The sequence below is a fragment of the Miniopterus schreibersii genome (assembly GCF_964146895.1).
Source record: "Miniopterus schreibersii genome assembly, chromosome: 9".
Taxonomy (NCBI): Eukaryota; Metazoa; Chordata; class Mammalia; order Chiroptera; family Miniopteridae; genus Miniopterus; species Miniopterus schreibersii.
The window spans coordinates 78,664,608-78,687,218 of NC_138118.1; the positions used below are offsets into that span (position 1 = coordinate 78,664,608).

General features: G+C 48.8%; 1 protein-coding gene across 1 annotated transcript in view; it reads left to right on the forward strand.

Moving 5' to 3' along the window:
* Positions 1 to 6,678: 6,678 nt before the first annotated feature.
* BMPER (BMP binding endothelial regulator) overlaps positions 6,679 to 22,611 on the forward strand; it is a 171,170-nt gene continuing 155,237 nt past the window's right edge. The window contains exons 1-2 of the mRNA XM_081146936.1: positions 6,679 to 7,222; positions 8,254 to 8,339. Of these exons, the coding sequence (XP_081003062.1) occupies positions 7,090 to 7,222; positions 8,254 to 8,339 (219 nt within the window). The 5' untranslated portion in view covers positions 6,679 to 7,089. The remainder of the gene's footprint in view (positions 7,223 to 8,253; positions 8,340 to 22,611) is intronic.

The window sequence follows — 22,611 nt, forward strand, 5'->3', positions numbered from 1 at the left end:
CGTAGTCGCTCCTTAGCTGAGATTTCGCCTTCTGCAGTTTCAGTTACCCACGGTCAACCTTGGTCCAAAAGTATTAAATGGAACATTCCAGAAATAAGCAATTCACAAGTTTTAAACTGTGCAGCATTCTGAGTAGCGTGATGAAAACTCGCCCCATTCCACTTGTCCAGCTCCGGATGCGAGTCATCCCTCTGCCCAGCGCCTCCGCTCTGGGGTGCGCCCCACCCATCCGGCACTTCGCAGTGGGCGCTGCGGCGGCCTCTCAGTGCTCGCGTTCACGGAAAGAAGCCATAAAGTGCTTGTTATGTCCGGCCAGAGGTCAGCAGTGGTCTAATGCTCCGTCACAGTGCCTCTGTCACTCGCCTCACCCCATCTCATCTCGTCACACAGGCATCGTATCATCTCAGATCATCACAAGAAGAAGGGTCAGTTGTTGCTGTGGCTCTCTGGCTGTGCCTCATTTATAAATTAAACTCTCTCGTAGGTATCCGTGCATAGGCACAAAGAGTAGAGGGAGGGTTTGGGCACTATCCTTGGTTTCAGGCGTCCCCTGGGGCCTTGGGCTGTATCTCCATGGCTAAGGGGCAGCTTCTGTATAAGGATGGGTAGACCTTAGTAAAGCCACATATTTTGAGGAATATTTCTCAAAGAAGGTCCTTGCTCTTCTGGAAAAAATTCATGTTCATGATAGCTTTGGGAAAATTACTTGAATTTCTTTGAACCTCAGTTGAAGAGTTTGTATAAGGAAGGGGTAGGATTCGATGCTTTCTGAGGGCTCTTTCTTATCTAAAATCTCTAGTTTTTGGTTACCTTGCTTTATGTAGCACTTTATAAAATGATTTTGCTTGCAACCCTGACAAACAGGCAGAGGCGATGTTACTTCACCCTCTCATTAGATAGGGAAACTGAGCCTCACAGAGTTAATGAATTTGCCCCAAATCATTAGAATGTCAAGTGGCAGAACTGGGACTAGATATTAAGTCATTGGCTTAGTTTCAAAGAACCCCCTTCGACTGCTTTCCACATTAGTGAAATTAGTTTTGTCCATCCCGTAATGACCACTAATCTCATTGATAGAAAACTACTATAAATTAAGCCGGAGCTGATGGGATACTTCTGATGAATTGAACCTCGGCCACTTGAATTTTTTATTTGGCTGTCTTCTGAGAGATGCTGAGATTGTTCATTAATGTGATTACTGTCTTTCTGATGGGAGGTACTGGAAAGTGTGGGGTGGAGAAGGGAAAGCTACTGAGAATTCCTGTTGAAAGCGACTGCTTTTAGGCAGAGATTGTGGAAAAAACTGGGAGGAGCTGACTACTGTCTTCAGCTCACAGACACTTGATATTATGCCATGAAGCTGATCGTGGTCAAATAAGTCACTATTGTTTGTTTTAAGATTTCTCTAAATAAATATTTCCACCACACAATCAATGAAGCCTAGAAAGTCAATGGGATGTGTTTTGTTAGCAAGCCTTAAATTAATTGTATGTCCTCTTGCATCTACAAACATCTATTAAAGTAATTCTGAGAAACAACTCAGAGCTCCTAATGACTTGCTCTCTTTTTGAGCAAATCAGTGTAGCATATAAAACTTTTAAGACCAAAGGGAGAAATCAACTTTGATTAAGAATGTATAAAAGTATGACTCAAGAGCCTTAATGCACATGCCTCAGTCTGCCAATTAATGGCTTTATCTTCAGGAATTAAATATGAATAGTAAAAGGATGTTCATGGAAGCATCTCTTACAGTAGTAAACTAGAAACAACTTAAGTGGAGATGACTTAAAAGGATATGTTATCTTCATTAAATGGAATATTGAGTAATTACTAAAAATGATATTGCCAAAGAATAATTAGTGACAAAAATAGTTGCAATTGCTTAGCCAATAAGAGCCTGAGCTCCAGTCAGCCTACCTGGACTCTGATTCTAGCTCAACCAATTCCCCATGTGTCACCTTGAACAATTTACTTAAATCATCTGTGTTTACTTTTACTCAGATGTAAACTGGGGCTAATGATAGTACCTGCCCCATCAGCCTGTTGGGTGAGTTCAGTGAGGTAATCTCTACAAACTGCTCAGCACAAAGCCAGCCACTCTCATAATATGGTTTCGACACAGTACATTTTCCCCTACTTTTGGGGCCAACAATTATTTTAATTTGGTAATGAGGAAGAAAATATAAAAGTTTAAAAATTATTTTAAATATTTTAATTGTGGTAAAACTACAAAATTTACCATCTTAACCATTTTTGAGTGTAGAGTTCAGGAGCGTTCACTGTGCAACCAATCTTCAGAACTCTTACCACCTTGCAAAACTAAAACTCTATCCCCATTAAACAACAATTCCCTATTTCCCCACCCCCCAGCTGCTGGCAACCACCATTCCACTTTCTGTCTCAATGAATTTGACTGCTCTAGGTACCACATATAAGTGGAACTGTACAGTATTTGTCTTTTTGTGATTGGCTTATTTCACTTAGCATGATGTCCTCAAGGTTCATCCAGGCTGTGGCACGAGTCAGAATTTCCTTCCTTTTTAAAGACAGAATAATATCCCATTGTATGGAGAGACCACATTTTGCTTATCCGTTCATTCATCGTTTGATGAACACTGGGGTGCTTCTGCCTTTTTAGCTATTGTGACTAATGCTGCTATGAACATGGTGTACATATACTTTAAAGTTGACTTTTAAAGAAAGGATATTATAAGTTCCCCTAAATTTCCTAAAACTCACAAGACACATGTAAACAGGGACAACAGATCTGTTCTTTGGCTCTGAAAGTGCTTTGATTTTAATTAATAGATTAACTAATTCATAGATTTAGCTTTTTATTGGGCACTTTGTCTTTGGTGCTGAGTATTTCAGAAGATTTATTTGGAAGTAACAAGTAAAACAAAAAACACTAAAAAAGAACTGCAATAAGGTGGGTGCCACTTTTCCTTCATAGTCGGGAAAGGGAGAGAGAGTCAGCCCAGAACTCACGCTTGCCTTTCCTGCTATCAGAGTCTGATCTTCTCTTTCCTCCCACGACCCTGAAGCTTTCTTCTCGAGGTCTTTTTACAGGTCGAGGTGGTTGCTGCATTCTTTGGGTGGTATTCCGCCTCAGGAAGGAGGAGAAGAGTAGTCCCTCCTTTAATGACACTTTACATTTCCATCCCTTTGGCCAGAAGTGTCAGATGTGGGTGGGAATGGTGCTCTCCAGTACTGGGATTAACAACAACTAAAGGTGCATATTGCTGAAAACACCCCCAGGAGTCATTGCCATTCTAAAGAAACGCAGTCTGGTCCTTTGGAAGAATTAGGAATTTACTCCACGGTAAACTTCCTGTTGCTCAGGGGGGCAGGGAAGGGGGCGAGGGGTGGGTCCTTCAAGCACTGCCTGTAATTCCTCACTATCTCCATGCCTTCCCCCCTGCTCAGCCTACAGGCCAGCCAACCACATGACTCCTCCCCTTCTCTTTATTTATTTTTTATTTATTTTTATTTTTTTAAAAATACATCTTTATTGATTTCAGAGAGAGGAAAGGAGAGGGAGAGACAGATAGGAACATCAATGATGAGAGAGTCATTGATCGAGCCTGCAACCCGGGCATGTGCCCTGACCGGGAATCGAACCCCGATCGCCTGGATCCCAGGTCGAAGCTCAACCGCTGAGCCACGCCTGGCCCGGCGCTCCCCTTCTCTTTAGAAAGTGTCTCTCCCAAGCTGTGCCCAGATTGCCCCCTCCCCCTTCTAAAGCATCCCCCCCACCCCAAACCCTTGCAAGGCTCAGCTCCTGTGCCCCCTTCATCTTCGTTTAGGCTGCCCAGGCGGGGAGGACATGCTCCCCCTCCCTCTCCCCCTCGCTGCCTACCCCGCGCTGCGTTCATTTCCAGACCCGCTGTGTCTCCCTTAGCAGGCTGTTAAGCTCCTGGGTGGCGCCTTCCCTTATCAAGCCTACAATGACCTGCCTGGTGTCTTCCACAAAGTAAAACCCTCGCACACTTATGGAATACTCTTGGCCCTCCCTCGTGGTTGGTATTACAGTTCCTCTACCAGGGTGCCTTCGGGGAGGGTCTATTTACTTCTGTTTATAAGAAAATGGGTTGATGGAATTTGTCTTACATTAACTTTGAAGCCGTGTCACTAAGTTCTGTATTTAGTTGGATTTTTCAGTGCAAATTCAGCATCATAGCTTTGCAAGGAGATGAAGAGAATTTCTCCTGCCTGTACAGGCCTGGTTGCCTTTGAATCTGATTCGCTTTTATACATCTCACGTTAGAGAGGACGAGCCAGCGCTTGGTCTGAGGCTGGACAGGCCCTGAGTTAAGCATGGTCTTTGGGACCCATGCTTCCCCTTGAGAAGTGTCATAGCCAGAGCCAAACAAACGTTTTGTTCATGTTTTGATTTCACCCAAGAGCATTTTGGATTTGGATAGGTTCCGCCATTTATTTTAAAAGTGAAAGTAGATCTGTCTTTCAGCCTAGGCCTGCTTGGTCTTCTTTCGTTTTTGATCCCAGAATATCTCAGATTTGTGTAGACAGAGACCAACGGGCAGCTGTAGACCAGTCACTTGGAGAGGGGGCAGCAGCAGCGGGTGGGTGCAGAAATGTTCTGAAAAGCCCTTTGGGGGGAAGGATGCTCTTTCAGGAGTCGGGCCCATTTGCAGAGAAGGCAAGAGAGGTCACTGGCAGCCGCTGATCAGAACAAATAGCCTTTGCCATGTCTTCCCCGTTTGCAAACTTCCAGGTAGACAACAAATGTTTTCCAGGTGGTTTGGGGATTTGCACCTTCAGAGAGAGTTCCAGTGCACCCCAAAGCACCATGCCCCCCGGGCAGAGAAATGCCACACACACGCGAAACCTTGAGGCTGTGCGGCTGGTGCCAGGGAAGGCAGGTCAGAATAAGTCCCCTGCAGTTGCAGATGTCCTGCAGTTCCATAATGTGTTAATCCCAAACCCACCGCTGAAGTCTAGGGCGACAAAAGGTCACCCAGCCTCTCCATCCCGCCCTTTTCTGAAGTCACCATTAACATCTTTATCTAAAAACCCCTGCAGCGAGAATCTTTTTAGAGGGCGGAGATAGTGGTTTCAACTGAGCGTACTTATGGGTCGTAATAAATTGTTACTTTATTTTTTAGTCAGTCACCATAGATTGGGAGGTAAGGCTGGGTGTTTTTCTTTTCTTTTTCTGCTTTTTGCGCATTCGCTATCTTTACATTAAGTGCCCTCTGATTTTCAAGAAGCTGCCTGGCCATGGTGGTTATTTGGGGCGGGGGGGGGGGGGGAGACCCAACCACACATCATCTTCCGTCTCTTTTAATTTAAGTTTTACCCTAAAAAATCTGTTTTGGGAAGGAAATGGAGCGTGCCAAGCTAATGACAGCCTTCCCGTCTCTCATCCCCCCACGTCAGCGCCGCGCCCCCAGCGCCTCGGCGCGCGGGGAGCTGGGCAACGCGGCGTTAATTAAGCGAAACCTCCAAACCATTCGAAAAACTGAAAACAAGTAAACATCCCCCCCGCCGGGCGGGGAGGGGCGAAGATGAAACTAGACTAAATGTGTCAGCAAACAGACTAATTTGTCTTCAAAGGTATAGTCTCTGCGCGCGGACAAACCCACTCTGCCCGGAGCCTGCGAGGTGCGCCCGGTGGGGAGGGCGCGCGGCGGGCCCGCGACAGGGCTTTGGAGCCACCCGGGAGCGTGGGCGTGCGCGACCCAGAGTCCACTCTCGGGGACAGCGGGCCGGCCGCCTACGGTCAGCTCCGAGGACCACTGGTCATCGGGCCCAACGCCTTCCAGGCGCCCCTAATTCCCACCCCGCGCCCTCACAGTTCGGTTGCAGACTCTTCCTTCCTCCGCCGCGCGGCCCTCGGGGCGGAGGTGCCGCAGCTCGGGGGGAGGGGGTCTGACACCCCGACACCCGCGGCCGCGACAGGATCGCGGAGCAGGCCCCGCGAGGGCAGCCGGCTGGGTCCCTGCCTTTCCGCGGGTGACTGATCAGTCCCACGGCGTCTCCCCGCCCGGTCCGCCCGGGGCTGCAAGGGTGGGGTCTTGGAGCGACTGTCTCTCCCATTTCGGGGTGAAAAGCGCCCCCCCTGTGCGTTTATGAACCCCGAGAGTCGCTCCCGTTCCTGCGCTCCGCGCGGTCGGGACGCGCAGACACGGGCGCGGGCGCTGGCCCGACCCCTCCGTGCGCTCCGGCTGCGCGTCCGCGGTCGTGCCCCCGCCAGAGGGAAGCACAGCAGAGAGTGAAAAGTTGCGCCCCCGCCCCCCCCGCGCCCCGTTTGTCGCTCCTTCCCAAAGCTGGGGCGCCTGGGGGCGAGCAGGGGTGGTGAGGCACCCCTGAGCCCCACTCTCTGCTCCCTTATTGGAACTGGGGCACCCGGGCGTGAGCGGGGGTGGCGCGGCATCCCCGCTTAGGGGAGGGTTCCCGGGGAAAGGGAGGAGGCACGGAGTGCGTGGGGCGGTGGAGACACGCCTGCCCGGCTCAGATCGCGCCCCGGGGCCGGTGGCCTCCTCGAGGGGCTGGGGAGCGAGCCGGACGCCCTGCTGGGCCGTGTCCGGGGCGCGGGGCTCCTGTGCCGGGGCGCCCCCAGCGGGTTCCCGAGGCGCCCGGTGCGCCCGGGGCTCGGGCGCGGGAGCGAGCGCGCGGGCCGGGCGCGGAGCCGGCGGGGCGGCGGGAGGTGGGAGCGCCGGGCGGAGGACGCGGCGGCGGCGCCCCGGGCAGTCGCTGCGGCCGGGCGGCGGGGAGCGGCGGGGAGCCGCGGGCAGCGCTGCCGGCCCGCTCGGCCGACCTCGGGCGGCTCCCACACCCCCTCCCCCCGGCCCCCTGCCTGGGGTGGAGCGGCCGCCCGCTAAGCCTGGGGAGCAACTCCCTAAAAAAAGCCGCATTGGAGAAGCCCGGCGCGGGACCCCTCCCCCGCGCCCCCCACCCTCGGCGCCCTCCCGCCCGCCCCCTCCCCGCCCCGCGCCGCGCGCCCGCCCCCCTCCGTCGCGGGCCGTCTCCGACTCGCCGCCGACAGCCTTTCGGATCGCGAGCGGCGGCAGCGGCGCGCAGGCGGCGGCGCGGGACCTGCGGGCGCGGGATCCCCTCCAGGTGACGATGCTCTGGTTCCCCGGCGTCAGGGCTCTGGCTGCGCGGCCCCGCCGGCGCTCGCCGGGGATTACCTGCTGCGTCCTGCTGCTGCTCAACTGCTCGGGGGTCCCCACGTCCCTGGCTTCCTCCTTCTTGACAGGTAGGGAGGGGCGGGAGGGACCGGCCCCGGGAGAGGGGCGCCGGCTCGCCCGGCGGGGCGGGGAGGGTGCGGGGCGAGCACCTGGGCGCCCGGCCCGTGGGGGCAGGGGCGGGAGGCAGCGAGTGGGCTGAGGGGCGGGGGGCTGAGAAGATGTTGGCATCCACGGAGTGATAGAAACTCTTCTACGTGAATTGAAGAAATCCCTTTATTTATTTCCAATATTTCCCGAAGCCCTTACGTTGATCGCTTCCCCCCTGCGATTAAGGAAAAGCTCCGCGCCGCTGTCCACACCTCCCTCCTTCTGACTAAGCCTCCAGCGCATCCCCGGGGTTAGCGTGTTCTTCCAAGGCGTCCGCCCTTCAGACCTTGGGTGGAAAGACGCTACCGCAGGTTAAAAGGGTGATAGTAGCAGGATGCGGAGATCACGTGTTTTCAGGCAGGTGGAGACCTCGCTGCTGTTCTGAAGGACATACTGCACTGACACCTGGTGCAGAAAAGAAAACACCCAGTCAGTTTCTAAGCGAGGAAGGAAGGTTGTGCTTCCAAAGCGATTGCAAATCAGTACCATGAGAGGCAGAGGCATAGAAAGGCCTGCTCATTGGCACAGTCCTGCGTTTTCTTCAAATTTAAAATCTGTCCTAATGGCCAATTTGAATTGTTTTGCTCCTAGAGGTGTGTGTTTAGTTGAGATGCCTACCTAAAGGAGGGGTATCATTAGAAATCAATGAAATACTTAGAATAGTGCTTAAACCAGATGAGAACAGGAAAAAAAAATATATATATATATATAATATATGTATAGTACATATATGTATTTAAACTTGTTCAAATAAAATTATTTACAATAGACTTTTTTTCAGGGGGTGGAATTTTTTAAAATTTTAAAAAATTTTTGGTGAATTTGATTACTTAAAACTCATTAGGAGTTTCTGAAAATTGGGTCATTGTTTCGAAAAGGATTAGCGTAAAAACTTTAATTTTGTAGTAATGCCACTGGGCCAAGTTTAAATTAAATTTTTTCTTCATTTCAGGTTCTGTTGCAAAGTGTGAAAATGAAGGTGAAGTCCTCCAGATCCCATTCATCACGGACAACCCTTGTATTATGTGCGTCTGCCTGGTAAGTGCGGCGATCAGGCCGTGGGAAGCCAGTTGCTCCCTCTGACAAGGCGAATCCATTACATGTGATAATATAACCAGATCTTAAACATGGTTTTTAGTTATTACAGAGCTGCGCATAGCTGCTGAATTGAATGCGGTTGAATTTCTGAGTTTTATGGACTTTGGCGGTTTCTATTTCACCAGGCAGGGAATTCTGGGAATTCTTATCTTTGCCCTCATCTTTACAGAAATAAATTAAGGATGGACTTTGCCTGCCATTGTCTCCGTGATAATTACCGTTTGCACTGTCTGTCCCCAGGAATGGCTGTTGCCATCAAATCACAGGCCTTGGCTCTGGCCTCAGAGCTCAGTGTGAAAATGGTGAGATAACATGTAGGCATCTTACCAGTGATAAGGTGTGTGACAAGGGGAAAGAGAAGTGACCCTTACAAAGGACAAACATGAGGGCAAGATGTAATCTGGGATTTCTTTGCCTGTTGTAGCCTCAAATCTCAAAAACAGTCCTTATATTTCTGATTTGGAAGCATGAGTGAGGAATGACGTTCGATTCTTAACAGAGAATAATACTTGGCCGTCAGCAGCTTGGTTAACCCTGGCGGTGGCAGTAGATTAAAAAAAAAAATTTGTTTCAATTTATTTTAGCTTAATAGTTAATGATAAGAACTAGTAAGTAACCACATGGGGGAGATTAAGTTATATGAGTAGGAATTTCTGAGATGAAATATGGACTCACAAAGAGCAAGGTTTTTGTTTAAGGGAGTTTTACATGCCAATCACTTTTGGCAAACTTTGATTAAAAACTACACACCCCAAAACCCTGTTGGAAATACATGAAGGCTGTCAGGTGTAAAACTCCAAAGAGAGAGAGGAAGGCGTGTTTGTTATCAGATCAACATTCGGTATGGAACTGGAGAAGGGGCTCTTCTCCGTCTAGGTGAAAGCCAAGCCATCTGAGTTTAAACTCCCCAAACTTTTGCATGACAAGAGGTGAGGTCAATGTTGGGAAATGATAAATGGGTGACGGTGAATGCCGGCGTCAAATGATTATCAGGTTCTGAACACTAAGGAAATCAGCAGAATCAGAAGTGAAAATCCCTTAATGTTTGCTAAGAGAAACGTGTCGCCTTAGTGAAACAGAGCCCTGAGAGACAGGCTGTCAGATTTTGTGTTTATGAGTTGCTCTTAATAATTATTCACTAAAAGACCTGTTGAAAAGAGGCTTTGCATTTAAATTTTGGCTCAGTTATATATTTACAAATGCAGTGTGTGTGTGAGGGGGGGTGGCGGGGAGGGAGGGGGATAATCTCCCTTTTCAGTTTTTCTTATCTTTATATTGTGAGTGAATTATTTTATCATAATCTCTTTAGAAGAAATTACCCTAACTCACATTTCACTGTGCTTGGAACTCCAGGCACTTGTGGAAATACTATTTTTCTCCTTGACGATAATACTGTGCTTAGAATTTAAATATACAGTTTGGGCTTTGCACACTGTCCCCAAATAACATTATAAAAACTTCCCCACACAGCGTCCCCTTTCCGGTGCCACACCCTGGTGGCAAAGGGTTCTTTTCTCTAAAGTGCGGCCTTACTGATCGCAGATCGGGGTTAGAATCCTAGAATCCTGCCCTTGGAGGGAAAGGAGTGAGTGACTCTGAAGAGAAAAAAAATGCATCAGTTGAAAATCAAGTGAAAATGATATATATTTCAGAAAAGTACTGATTAAGTTTAGAAGAATAGTAGGTTCATTTATGTCTTGAAGTAACATTTGGAGATATCTGCCTTGAGTGAGAGCCATCAGGAATCCTTTTGAAACGTGTTAAGTCCGGACTCTGGAGATCCAGCCTGAGTTATTCAAATGTCTCAGAGCTCTCTCCCTAGCCTGAAGGCTCAGTGCCATGCCATGTGACTGGTGCATGGGTTCGAGATCATGGGGCCCAAGTCATCGTAGTCGTTATTGCTCCCCAGACATTCGTAATGACTCAGTAGCATTGAGCAGGAATAGGTGGATGGCCAGATCTCTGTGTGTATATGCTCTTGTAAGTTTGCACGGGACCCACTGTGGTCCATGGATTTTAAAGCACCCCTGACGGCCATGAGGCTGCTTAGCATTTTTATACTTAGGTTGGAACATAGACCTATTTAACAGGTGGATAATATTAGCAATAGTGACTAATATTTATGAACCACTTTATTGGTGGCACTTATCTAAATCTGCATTATTTCCTTTAGTCCTCAGAAAAGTCTTTCGAGAGCATTTATCCCCATTTCACAGATGACGAAACTGAGGCCAGCTCAGTTACGTAGTTTGTGAAGGCATATTTTAGCAACTGTCGGGGCAGGAGCCCATTTTCTGTTGCTTTTGTCTGTCTCCCGAGTGCACCCCTGTAATCAAGTGACACAGGCTGTTTGTTGAGTGAACACGTGACAAAGCAAAGAGAAAATCGAACGATCGTCCACTTACTCTACTACTTGGCGTTGCTTTGACTCACTTTGTTTTTCCCTTTGGAGTCTCTTAGGAGTTCGGTTGGCTGACATTTTGTTAATCAGATTATGTGAAAGGAAGGTCTCATTTTGCGTTCAGTTGACCTGCAGGGAGCCTTGGCTGTGAGCTGGTTTTATGTATGTACATTAAGAGGGTATGTAATAGTCAAAACTGTTCTTTGGATAAAGGAAATAGTCATATTTAGTTTGTGTTGGTCCAGCCTTTTGGCAGAAAGGTACCTCAGGCTGAGCATAAGCTCCTATCTTGTTTCATAACATGTATTATAAAAAAAAAGCTAACCTCAACCTATGCTTAAAAAAGACGTAAAATGTAACAGTTGGGAGGAAATAGGTGGCATGAAGTCCTGCATATAATTACAGTGTAAAAGCCTGAAAACCCCACAAAATCGACTTGGCCTGATTTAAACTTTTGAGCTCCGAAATGTTTCAAAGGCGGAATGAGCTCATTTCTGTGGGAATTTTGAGGATGTCAGTGAGGGCAGTGGCCACGGCAAGCAGAACCGAATAATCTGATTCTCATTTCTCCTCGCCTGCGTAGACCCGAGCGTCCTGCCAGAAGCCATCGCGGTCCAAGAATAACCTGTTTGTCCGCTGGCCATGGATATCGTTTTAAAGTGTGTGGGACGGAAAGCTTGGGTTCCTCCGTCGAGGCGGGGGGAGATGAGAAGTCAGGCCACCCGCCTGAAGCCTGGGGACCCTGGGGGCAGTTTAGGTTAAAGCTGCAAAGTGCTCCATTGTTTGCTTAGGAAGCAGAGCAAGGCTCCTCGCCACGGTGCAGAACGGCCTTTTAGGAGGCTGAGGAAAGGCCCGGCTGACTGCTGCTCTGCTGACTTCTTTACCCTGTTCTGGCTAGAATTATGTTTCCCGTGGTGCTTGGGGAACCACGTCGGGCAGCCCGTAGGAGCCTGAAGCAACTGTCTGGCCCTGGGCGGCGTGGCTCAGTGGTGAGAGCGCTGGCCGGCGCGCACCGGAGGGTCGCAGGTTCAATTCCCGGTCAAGGGCACATACCTGGGTTGCAGGTTCGATCCCTGCCTCCTGGTGGGGCTCATGCAGAGGCAACCAGTCGATGTGTCTCTCTCACATTGATGTTTCTCTCTCTTTTCCCCTCTCTCTTCCTCCCTCCCCACTCTCTCTAAAAAAATCAATGGAAAAAATATCCTCAGGTGACGATTAACAACAACAAAATAATAATAATAAAATAAAATAAAGCAATTGTCTGGATCTCTCGGGCATCCCCAAAGCCACCCGGCAGCCCCGAGAAGTGGTCCTCCGACTTCTCGCTGCTTGTCCCTAACCAGAGCCGAGAAGGGGATGGCCCACGCCAGGGAGTTCGGCCCAGTCCTGGAAACCTGAGCAAACTTTGGAGGCCGGGACTTCGAAAACCAGAAGTCAGGCAGAGCTTAGCTTGGCAGACATTTTGTTCAGCAAAAAACTTGATTCCGAGGTTTAAATTTCCTCTTTTAAATCCAGAGGTGCAATGTAGAAATGGACCCACTGCTTATAAAAAGCGACGTGAAATTCGGTGTTACACAGAGTGCCCCCCCATCTCGGAGCCGAGCAAGTGGTGAAAACAGAGGAGACTTTGTCTGCTGTCTTCTACTTAATCACAAAAGTCTTCCATCACTAAACAAGTAGCTACCAGCGTCTTGGATTCTCTCGGGTGCCTTATCTCTATAAAATCCTCATGTTTTTTTATTGTTCAAATTAACTGGCTAGAGAAGAGATATCTATTATCTGAGCAAGTGTTAGGCACATGTTTGGGAATGAGAGAGATAACGTTGCATCAGGATTCAATTCTCCTGAGTGTGCATGTGTGTGGGGGGGAGAGAGGGAAAGGAGTTGGGGTGCGGATAGGGAAAGAGAAAGAGAGTGAGATAAAGGAATCCAGATGTGCTCAGAAAGATACTGCAGTTAATATATGCACACATACATAGATTGCGGTAATTTCTTGAAAATTGTTTCGCATCATTTTTAGACTTTGGATTCTGACTAAGGAAGTGATCAGGATTCATCCGTTCTCTGAACAGAAGGTGTTGTGACCCATTGCCTTTCCACAGAGCAAGGTATTCAGTAGAACAGTTTTAGGGGGAAGGTAATTAATTTAGGGCATTGTGCTGGCCAATTCACCAATACCAGCTCCGAGGCAATTATTTTTCCCCGTGTTCTATTGCGGCTCAGAGAGCAGAGCAAATGTCCTGAGGTTACACGGTTTCTAAGAGCCAGACGAGGATGTGAAGCCAGTGCCTTCTCCATGAAACCAGTTTGCTTCTTAAAAATATCTAAAAATACCTCCAGGGACTTCAGAGAGTAATTTCAACCTCTGCAAAGCTGACCTAGGCACTCTTTGGGGGCAGTTAGAGTGATTTTGGTCTTGTAGCACATAGCAAGTCTGGAATTTGGAGGGCCCTTTCGAAGGAAGACACAGTTCCGGTAGCTTTGGGTGGGCATCATATCATTTTGGCAAAGGGCTTTGGCTGTGGCATCAGACAGGCCTAGGTTCAGGTTTTGGCTCCGTCACTTACTGGTGGTCAATTTGGGAAAGTCACCTCAACGTTCCAAGCCTCCGTTTCCTCATCTGGCCAGTGGGCTGGACAGCAGCGCTGAGCTCCCGGGTTGCAGTGAGAATTAAGTGAGATACAGCATATAAGGCTTAGCATGCAGTAGCTCTCCAGGAGGAATCAGTATTGTTATTGTTGATGGTAACGTTCTTGTGTCGATTCTTAGTCCCTCACCTGGCGTGGGTTGCAGAGCCTCATCAGGAAAGGAAAACCAAGGGAACCTGATGGAGAAGAGACGTAGGGAGAGGGTGCCAAGCCCACCCACCGCTGTGCAGGACCAGGGCTGAGTCAGTAACCATTAGCGGGGTTTTCTTTCTCTCCAGACTTGGACCGGCCCGGTCTGCGCCGCTCCCTTATTGGTCCAGTGGTCTGTGGGCCCTGGTGTAAGTTTTCCCCTTGTCCTCCATTAAGCACTAAAGAAAACTTTCCATGGAAGAGGGGCCTCATTCTTCGGCGGAGTATTTACATCTCGATGCCTGTGGGGTCACCTTCGCTTGTACTTTTATTGGCAGAGGGATAGGGTTGGGACTCAGGAGCGCTGTAATTCTGGAAAAACTGCCTAGTGGTCTGGCATCGCGGGGATTTTCCTGGCCCGCCTCGTGGAAGCCTCTCAGCTCCGATCCAGACCTGAGTGGGTGTTGCCACCTCACTCACGTGCTCCCCTGCCCCACCCCCTCCCCATTTGAAACACACTGTCATTCTGTTTGGCGACACTGCTGTCTCCGGCGTGTGGGAAATGCTGTAAGGCGGGAGGGCCCTTCCCGACCCTGGGATACACAGATGGTGAGGGCCGGAGAAGAGCCCAGGGTACAGGGAAAAGTCAGGCAAGCCAATTAATAAAAATGCGTTGAATCAATACAGGATATCAGTTTTTCACACCCTCTTCTACGGTACTTCTGGCCAACTGGTTGTATATTGACTCCTTTGTGCCATAAAATAATAGAAATAACACCACCTTTCGTGGCACTGGGGGGTCAAGTGTGCTTGTTGAACTTAGTGGAGATCAGCCAATGAGCTGGGTGTATATTTTAAGACCTCTTGATTTTCAGCTCTAATTCTATAAAACAGCACTCAAGGCACTCGGGATAGCAGGCTGTAAATTCAATAATATTATTCTTTCTTCCTTCTCTCCACACTTGGTTTTCCCCTTCCATTTCATTTTATTATTTTTAGCCTTCCCTGTGCTGGGGGCATTGTGCCGGCCGGGCGCCTTGGGGAGGCAAAGCCCAATAGGACAGATTCTTGCTCCCAGCCTAATGGAGAGGCAGACACACGCATAAATAAGTGTTACGGGAGCGGCGGAAACGCTTTCGCAGGGACTCAGCCGTGAGTGCTCAGGGAGTCGTAGGTGAATTCGGACTGGAAGACCCGGGGCCGAGAGGGGCAGGGAAAGCAGAGTCCTGACAAGGCCCTGTTGGGGGAAAGGCACTTAGGACATGTGGGGATGGGGGAGTCCAGTGCACCCAAAGCTCTGATGGGAGCTGGAGTTAGAAACTTGGTGGGTCCTTGCAAGGGGAGACCGTTGAGTGCAATGGAAGGACATTAGCTCCACTCAACCGGGGGGAGCCATTTAATATTTTTGTGCGGCCACGTAATATAATAAGATGTGTTTTATATAAGATCCTCTAGGTGCCTGTACTGGGGTTGTTTAGAGAGCGGAGGGGCTGGAGTTTGGACAGTAGCCTCCCAGGATGTGTCGTGGTCAGGTGGAGCAGGATGGGCAGTGGGAATGGAAAGGAGGCATTGGAATAAACTCATGTGGCTCATCCTTTTGAATTTCTTGAAGCACCTTTTAGTTCTAGAATATTGGATTCAAAGGCTCTAAACCATGCCCAGCAAGACACGGTAGTTAGAATGCAGTAGTCATTCAGTGGAGCGAGGTGCTGAGTGTCTCTGTAGTTGTCTCTTTGCTGGTCACTCAGTGTCTCTAGAGCAGGGTGTTGCTACTTGAATGGAACGGTTTACTTCCCAGAGCTCACTCTCAAAATTCTGTTTTGGGTGCCAGCTCTCACTTCTTACTCGCAACAATACCTTGCTCTACATTGTCACACGACCCATTTGGCAGATTATTTATCACCATGATAGTATGTATTCTCAGTGTTGGCCAAATTTTATGCAATAATCAAAATTGGGTGGCTCGCTGTATAAAGGTGTAGCAATCTGCTGGGACCCCTACACTTGCAGAGCAGTTTTGGAGCCCATGTTGATAGCACTTGGCAATAAAATAAATAGCAGAGGTGAGAGGTAGGGTGATTGAAGGAAATTTTGAGACTTCTAGCCAATGTTACAGCCAGTGTAGGAAGAGAAGAGACCAGGGACATGGGTAGGTGGTGATAAGTTTAAACTTGATTAGTTGGGCCGGGTAGTCCTTCCAAGTAGAAAAGCTGAGAAAATGTAGATCTTGATCTCAGTAGAGAAACCAGGACTAGAAAACACCAATTTTTTTTTGCTTTCAAATATATATTTTTTAATTGATTTTAGAGAGAGGAAGGGAGAAGGAGAGAGATAGAAGCATCTATGATAGAGAAACATCAATATCAATCGGCTGCCTCTTGCACGCCCCCTACTGGGGATCGAGCCCACGACCCGGTCATATGCCCTGACGGGGAATTGAACTGATGACCTCTTGGTGCATAGGATGGTGCTCAATCCACTGAGCCACACCGGCCGGGCCAGTTTGTTAACTGTCTGTATGAAGAAGGGAAAGTCCAGTGCATTAATGATTGCTGAGTTAGGCAGAAGGTTCTAGAAGAACATCAAAGAAGGACCTCTCATTGTCTCAGATAGTTTGGAGTAACCAATAATGGTGCCCACCTCCCTTGTCGTGCCTGCTGCACGTTTGCATGCAAATTGAATTGTTGGCAGATGGAATTCGGGGGAAACCCATTTGACAGAAATCCAACACTAAGGCTGCTGTCGGGATTTTGAAAATGGAGCGCAAACATCACAGATTTTCCAAACCTGGATTTGAAAAGAGCTTAGAGAAAGGGAATAAATACTACATGAAATTTTAAAAGGTACCCAAACAAAACTAATTTCATGGATAAAACTAACACACGTTTGCAAACGTCTTCGGAACGTTTCTATAGTTAAGCGTAAAATGGACAAGGCCACGTTGAGGCCTTTTTTTTTAATTATGAAAAGAGCAACAATATAAAAGGGCCTAATATAAAAACCTAACCATTGTAAACTTTCGAGTTTGCTCTATTAAACTGTGAATGGTGCTTTAAAAATATTATGATAGAATTTAATCCCTTAACTAGATCTTCAAGAAAAATATTTTCTTTTTTTCACTAAAACTTTAATGTCTATTCTGTTATTGAAGTACAGCTATGGAGTGGTGGCCTGGGCATCTGCAACGATAGGTTCCAGTTTCACCTGGGCTGCCGGGTAGCTGTGCATCGCCGAGCAGGTGCCTTGCTCTCTCTGAGACTTACTTGTGACTATTGGGCCAGACACAATGGTATGTGTGCCCTTCAGCGTCATCTCTAAGGAGAAATAATATAGCAGACCTCAACTTTTGGCTGTAGCAGTTAACAGAAGGGATGTATATGAGTTAAATCTCCTGAGGTCTGTGAAAGCCCTTTGTAAACAGTGTGAGTGGGATTATTATTAAGGACAAGACCTTGAATAGGAGAAAGTGAAGGGTAGGCCATAAACCAGTTTTTAGCACATCCTTTAAGTGGACATATATTTTGAGGAATGATAATAGAGTGCTTCCTATGTCTGTATGGTTTTGGGTGAGTTGCCTGATATTCCGTATCGACATTTCTATCTTCATCACAGGACTTTTGTCAGATGTGTAAGTTAAAACACATAAAAAATCTTAAAACAGGGTCTGGTACGTGGGGAGCAGCTCAGAAACGATAGCTGCCACTGGCAAAATGCTGCGCAGTTACTGCCTATGGAATACTTCTTAGAAGGATTAAATGGACTGTTCTCACTACAGTTTATTGTCAGTACCTGTGAAATGTATTTACGTTGATTTTCTGTTTGTGCTCACAATGGAACTTCAGTAGAGGTGACAGCTAACCTTTCTGCTGAAAGATGGAGAACCCTGCAAGATGGGTTGCTCTTCAATTTTTATCTATAAACAGGCTCACCTGCTTGATGTTGTCCATCTGCAGACAGCTAATCACAGTGTTGCTTTTTAAAAAAGTACGTTTTTATTGATTTGAGAGAGAGAGGAAGAGGAAGGGAAAGAGAAAGAGAGAAACATAGATCGGTTGCCTCCTGCACACACCCCAAATGGGAATCAAACCTGCAACCTGGGCGTGTGCCCTGACTGGGAATCCAACAGGTGACCCTTTGGTACGCAGGATGACACTCAACCAACTGAGCCACATGGGCCAAGGCCACAATGTTGCTTTTGCAGTGAGGTCCTGTTGTCCTTTTCCGGCACGTGTCACTGAGTCGGCAAGTGACAGGTGGGCAGCAGAGATGTAAAGCTCATTGGTGAGTAGGCCCCCTGAGCCCGACGCCCCTGAGTGCTCCCCACTTGGAGCACGCAGAGCCCCGCGAAGTGACCGGCCCCTGACTGGCGCACACCCGCGGTGTGGGGCCTCACAGCGTGATTCCAGATGGACTGACGTGACTGGATTTGGACACGTGGACCCAACACATGCGCTTAGCTTTGTATGTTTCGACCAGGGGACTGTCAACTCCGCTGCGAGTCTGCGTCTTCTCTTCCGTCTGTAGTGTAGTTACTTGGGCGAATTTATGTCTTAAGAGAGCAGGTCCTCAAGTCTGAGAACCTCGTCCTTTCCGCTCTGTAAGCCCCAGAGCTGCGGCGAGAGGTCCCCAACCTTGGGACTGAGTGGGAGCCGGCTGGAGTTTCCTGTTTACAGTTTGCGTCGTTAACGCTCGGATCGCCCCCCGGGTGGAACTCCAAGTTCCCAAACAGGGTTCTCCCAGAAAGCTTGTCACAGGAGGGCGGCCTCCTCTCACCAGACAGCTTACGGAATCATTACAGAAACGCTTTTTCCAAATGGACCCCCATCTGAAAGTTTGGAATCCTATAGACACCACGACCTGCTTTTATTGGCCATGAAAGGAACATTCCCTCTTACAGAAGTAGCCGGCGGTCCACTGCGGCCCTGTAGGCGACCGAGCGGGCGGATCTGGGATTCTCTCGCTCCTGCTTTCAAAAGTCACAGTGAGAAATGCCTCCGACCCCTGGAGCCTCGTCCCCGTGGTCCCCTCCCCTTCCCCGGGAGCCTGACTCCGAAACCTGGACACAGGCCTCATGTTTATATTCGGTTTTGGATGTTAGCTCCCTTGGCTTCTGGGAGCTGCTCTGTTGAAAATTATGTTTTTCTTTTAAGGACAAAGGCCTTATTGTATGTGCATGTCGTGTAGTATAATGAGTTTTTTTTTTAATGTTAGGTAATGGGTGGTACTAACCCAGATCTGCCAAATGAGAGAGTCAGAGGCCTTTAACCTGAATGGCAGTTTGAGGTTTCGCTCAGGTAGTTCAATGCAAGACAGTGAGAGCAGGGGACAAGTGGCATCCCTACCGGCTGCAGTGTGTCCCCCAGATGCCTGGCGTTGATGGACTAGCCATAAACGACTGTGGGAGAGGACCCGTGACATGAGTGATGCTATCCAGATATTATAAAGAGAATGACAGTGACAATAGAGATAACAGTGTCACATTTAAACTTATAAAAGTACACGTTTCCAAAGTAACTCTTGTTTTCTTGGTCAAATAAACAGACTTGGCCGGATGTGTTTTCATGGCTGCTATGGCTGAGCCTCTTGCTTTACACCCTGTGTGGCGGGGACCCCAGGGAGACGATTGCCAGGAGGGACCGGGACCGGGCCTGGGCCTTGGAAAGGAGGCCCAGGGCTGATCTTCTGTCTCTTCAGGCCTCTGGCTCCGTGGGAGGTGCTTTTAGCACCTTTATCTTAATCTCTTTTCCCCCTTCTCTGGAAACAGTTTTTGTTTTGGCCTAACTTCTAGGTTTCTCTGGAGGCGACTCTTCCCACGGCCGCAAGAGCATCGAGGTTCGTTTGACCTCGCACTGCTTTTTGTTTTTAGTGAGCAAAGAAAGGACTTTTCCATTCTTTCCCACCCTTATCCTCAGAGCTTATTATTTAAAAAGCACCGGGGATTCCTAGTCCCTTTATTTTCTAGCTGAGCAGAGCCGTTGGAGCCAGGCTGGACAGGTGCTCCCTCTTGGGTCCGCTGCGCCTGTGCTGTGTCAGAGCTCCAAGGTGCCTGGACCTTTGGCCCCGGTCAAGCCTTGCTGTCCCGTTTGCTTCTCCCTGTCCCTGTGCTTCTCAGAAATCCACGAGTTCCCGGGGCCTGCTGGGTCCCTCCTGCTTGGTGGGTTGAGGCGTAAAAGCAGTAGCATGGGGACATTCACAGAGCGGCGTCCCCTGTCCTGAAGGGTCGCTAGTTTCCCGACTGAGAGACATGGGAGATTAACCCGGTCCCCTCCCTCGCCAGAGCGCTGCTGTGCGGAACAGTTAGCCTCCGCCCAGCGCTGTGCCCAGGCTCCCGGGTGGGGAGCCGGCCTGTTGGGACTGAGATGTGGCCATTTCTGCTCCCAAGCTCGTGTGAGACTGTGGCTCCTGTGCCCAGTGGGACCCACCAGAGGTCAGCGCCGAGTCTCATTAGCACACAGGTGACCACCGGGGTGGAAATGCCTCTCTCCTAAGGGTGGCAAAGTGAGGATTCAGGGAAGAGCTGGGTGGCAGGGAAGGGCCAGGAGCCTGAGGAGCCTGCCGAGGATCTTCCCTCCATTGCTGTCAGAGAGAAGGGAAGGGGGGGAGAGAGAGAGAGAAACATCGGTGTGAGAGACACATTGATTGGTCGCCTCCCACATGCGCCCCAACCTGGGCCGGGGATGGAGCCTGCAGCAGAGGTGCATGCCCTTGACCAGAATCGAACCCAGGACCCTTCAGTCCTCGGGCCGATGCTCTAACCACCGAGCCAAGCCTGCCCCTTTTGTGATCTGCTGGTCCAGGAGGAATGGCTCCTCCTGCTCCGCGCGGGGGTGAGCGGGGGTGAGCGGGGGCGCACGTGCCGGAGAGCAGTGCTCCCTTCTCCCTGTGAGTGCCTGCACGCGGGGCGGGGAGGAGCTGGGGTTTGTTACAAAATGTGATCTTTTTTCTGTTTCCTGTGAATCCTTCAGTAGACAAGGGCAAAGAACAGTTGCTTGAAGGACGCTGGACACCAGTTGGCCAAGTTCAGGTTTTGGTGTTCTTCCGAAGCATGTGACAGTTTTGGTCCTTGGTGTCAACCTAGAGAGTCAGCAATTTATTGTGGTTCAACCTAATAGCTCTTTGAACACCTTTATTTATTTGTGTATTTTTAAAAAATATGTTTTTATTGATTTCAGAGACAGGAAGGGAGAGGGGGAGAGAGAGAAACATCAATGATGAGAGAATCATTGATCGGCTGCCTCCTGCACGCCCCCTACTGGGGATCAAGCCTGCAACCCGGGCATGTGCCCTGACTGGGAATCGAACCAAGATCTCCTGGATCCTAGGTCGATGCTCAACCACTGAGCCACGCCGGCCGGGCTGAACACCTTTAGACTTTTTTCGCTGGAGATCGCCATGCTGACAGGTTATTGCCACATGTCTTAATGAGGGGGACTTTAAATTTGGGAGGACTTTCCACTGGATTCATAAACTAAGAATAAAATGCGGTGATACAATGAAATGCTTACACCCCTTAATCTCCGAACCCCAGGTCTGAAGGAACGGGACTTTCACGCATCCTCAGGAGCCCTCTGATGGTGGCGGAGGAGGGGAAATTCACCTTCGGACCCATGACAGGGGCACAGGGTGGGCGCTCTGCAGGACCCAAGTAGGAACGTGATTGATGGTCATTCAACTCGGCACGTATTTATTAAGCATTTATGTTAATAATGGCCTGAGGCACTGTGAGATTGGAAAACGCTTTTATTTTATGTGAACAAAGAGATCAAATTATGTTCCAGAGAGTTTTGAAGTTAGATGTCTTTTATTGCTTCAGAGTTCTTTGAAAATTGATGAACTCATGCAAGCCACAGATATTAACCCTTGGTTGCAATAGTTGATTCGTCAGAACTGACTCTGCTAGATTATGTATGTGGATGTGTATGAACACATGTATATATGTATGTACACATACATATGTAAGTATATGTATGTACTTAATATAAAGTTTGGATAATGGATTTAGGTTGCAGACTACCTTCTATCATGAGAAAGTCTAAAAACAGTGCGACCGGGTGCTTAGGCTAGAACTTGTGTACAGGCTGGGCGTGGGTGGTACAGTGGGGCCCAGGTGGCCCTGAGCACCGGGGGAAGGAGCAGGCAATGGTGGTCCTGGCACTGCGGCCTCTCCTCTCCCGGCTCCCACCCACATGCTTATCTGACCCCCGCCTTCTGTCACAGTTGCAGGTCGTTGACAAGTCAGTGGTAAGAAGGTTGCCCTCAGTTTCCTCTGTTCTCGCACCAGGGCCCTAGCCAGGGTGGCTCTCCAGTGTACTGTGCAGATAAACCACAGGGAATGTGTTAAAAATGTAGATTCTGGGACCTTACTCCAGAGATTCTGACTCAGTAGGTCTGGCAGAGAGCACAGAATCTCCATTTTTTTGTTTTTTTGGTATGGGGGGATACATGGTGGAAGGAGACAAGAATTGGGGGGGTGAGCACACAATACATATACAGATGATGTATTATAGAATTGCACACCCGAAACCTATATAATTTTATGAATCAATGTCACTCCGATAAATTCAATAAAAGAGAAAAAGAAGACTCTCCATTTTTAATAAACCCTCCCAGGGACTCCATGCAGGGGCTAACCTTTGAAAAACTCTTTCCTCTTGAGGCTAGGGAAAGGGAAGGATATATAAGTGCATCTAAGTAAAGCAACTGAAGCAACATGTGAACCGGTGGTTAGGTGCAGCTGACGTTCAGGTGTTGGTACAAAACGGTCAGAGGTCAGCTCCCATTGATGTAGCGTCATCGCGGGGCGTTATCTTGCGCGTTAACCATACTTATTGGAGCGCTGCTTTTTCTCATGTCCTGTCCTCCGTCGAGCTTCCTTTAGTCACCCAACCAGAACTAGCTACTTACTCTTTGAAGCTGTATGTTGGTTGCTCATATCTCTGACTCCTGCGTAGGCTGAAGTTTTATTAATTATTTGCGTGGCCATCTCCCCCGTGGAATTGAAGCTTCCTCGGGGCAGGAATCGTGTCTGATCCTT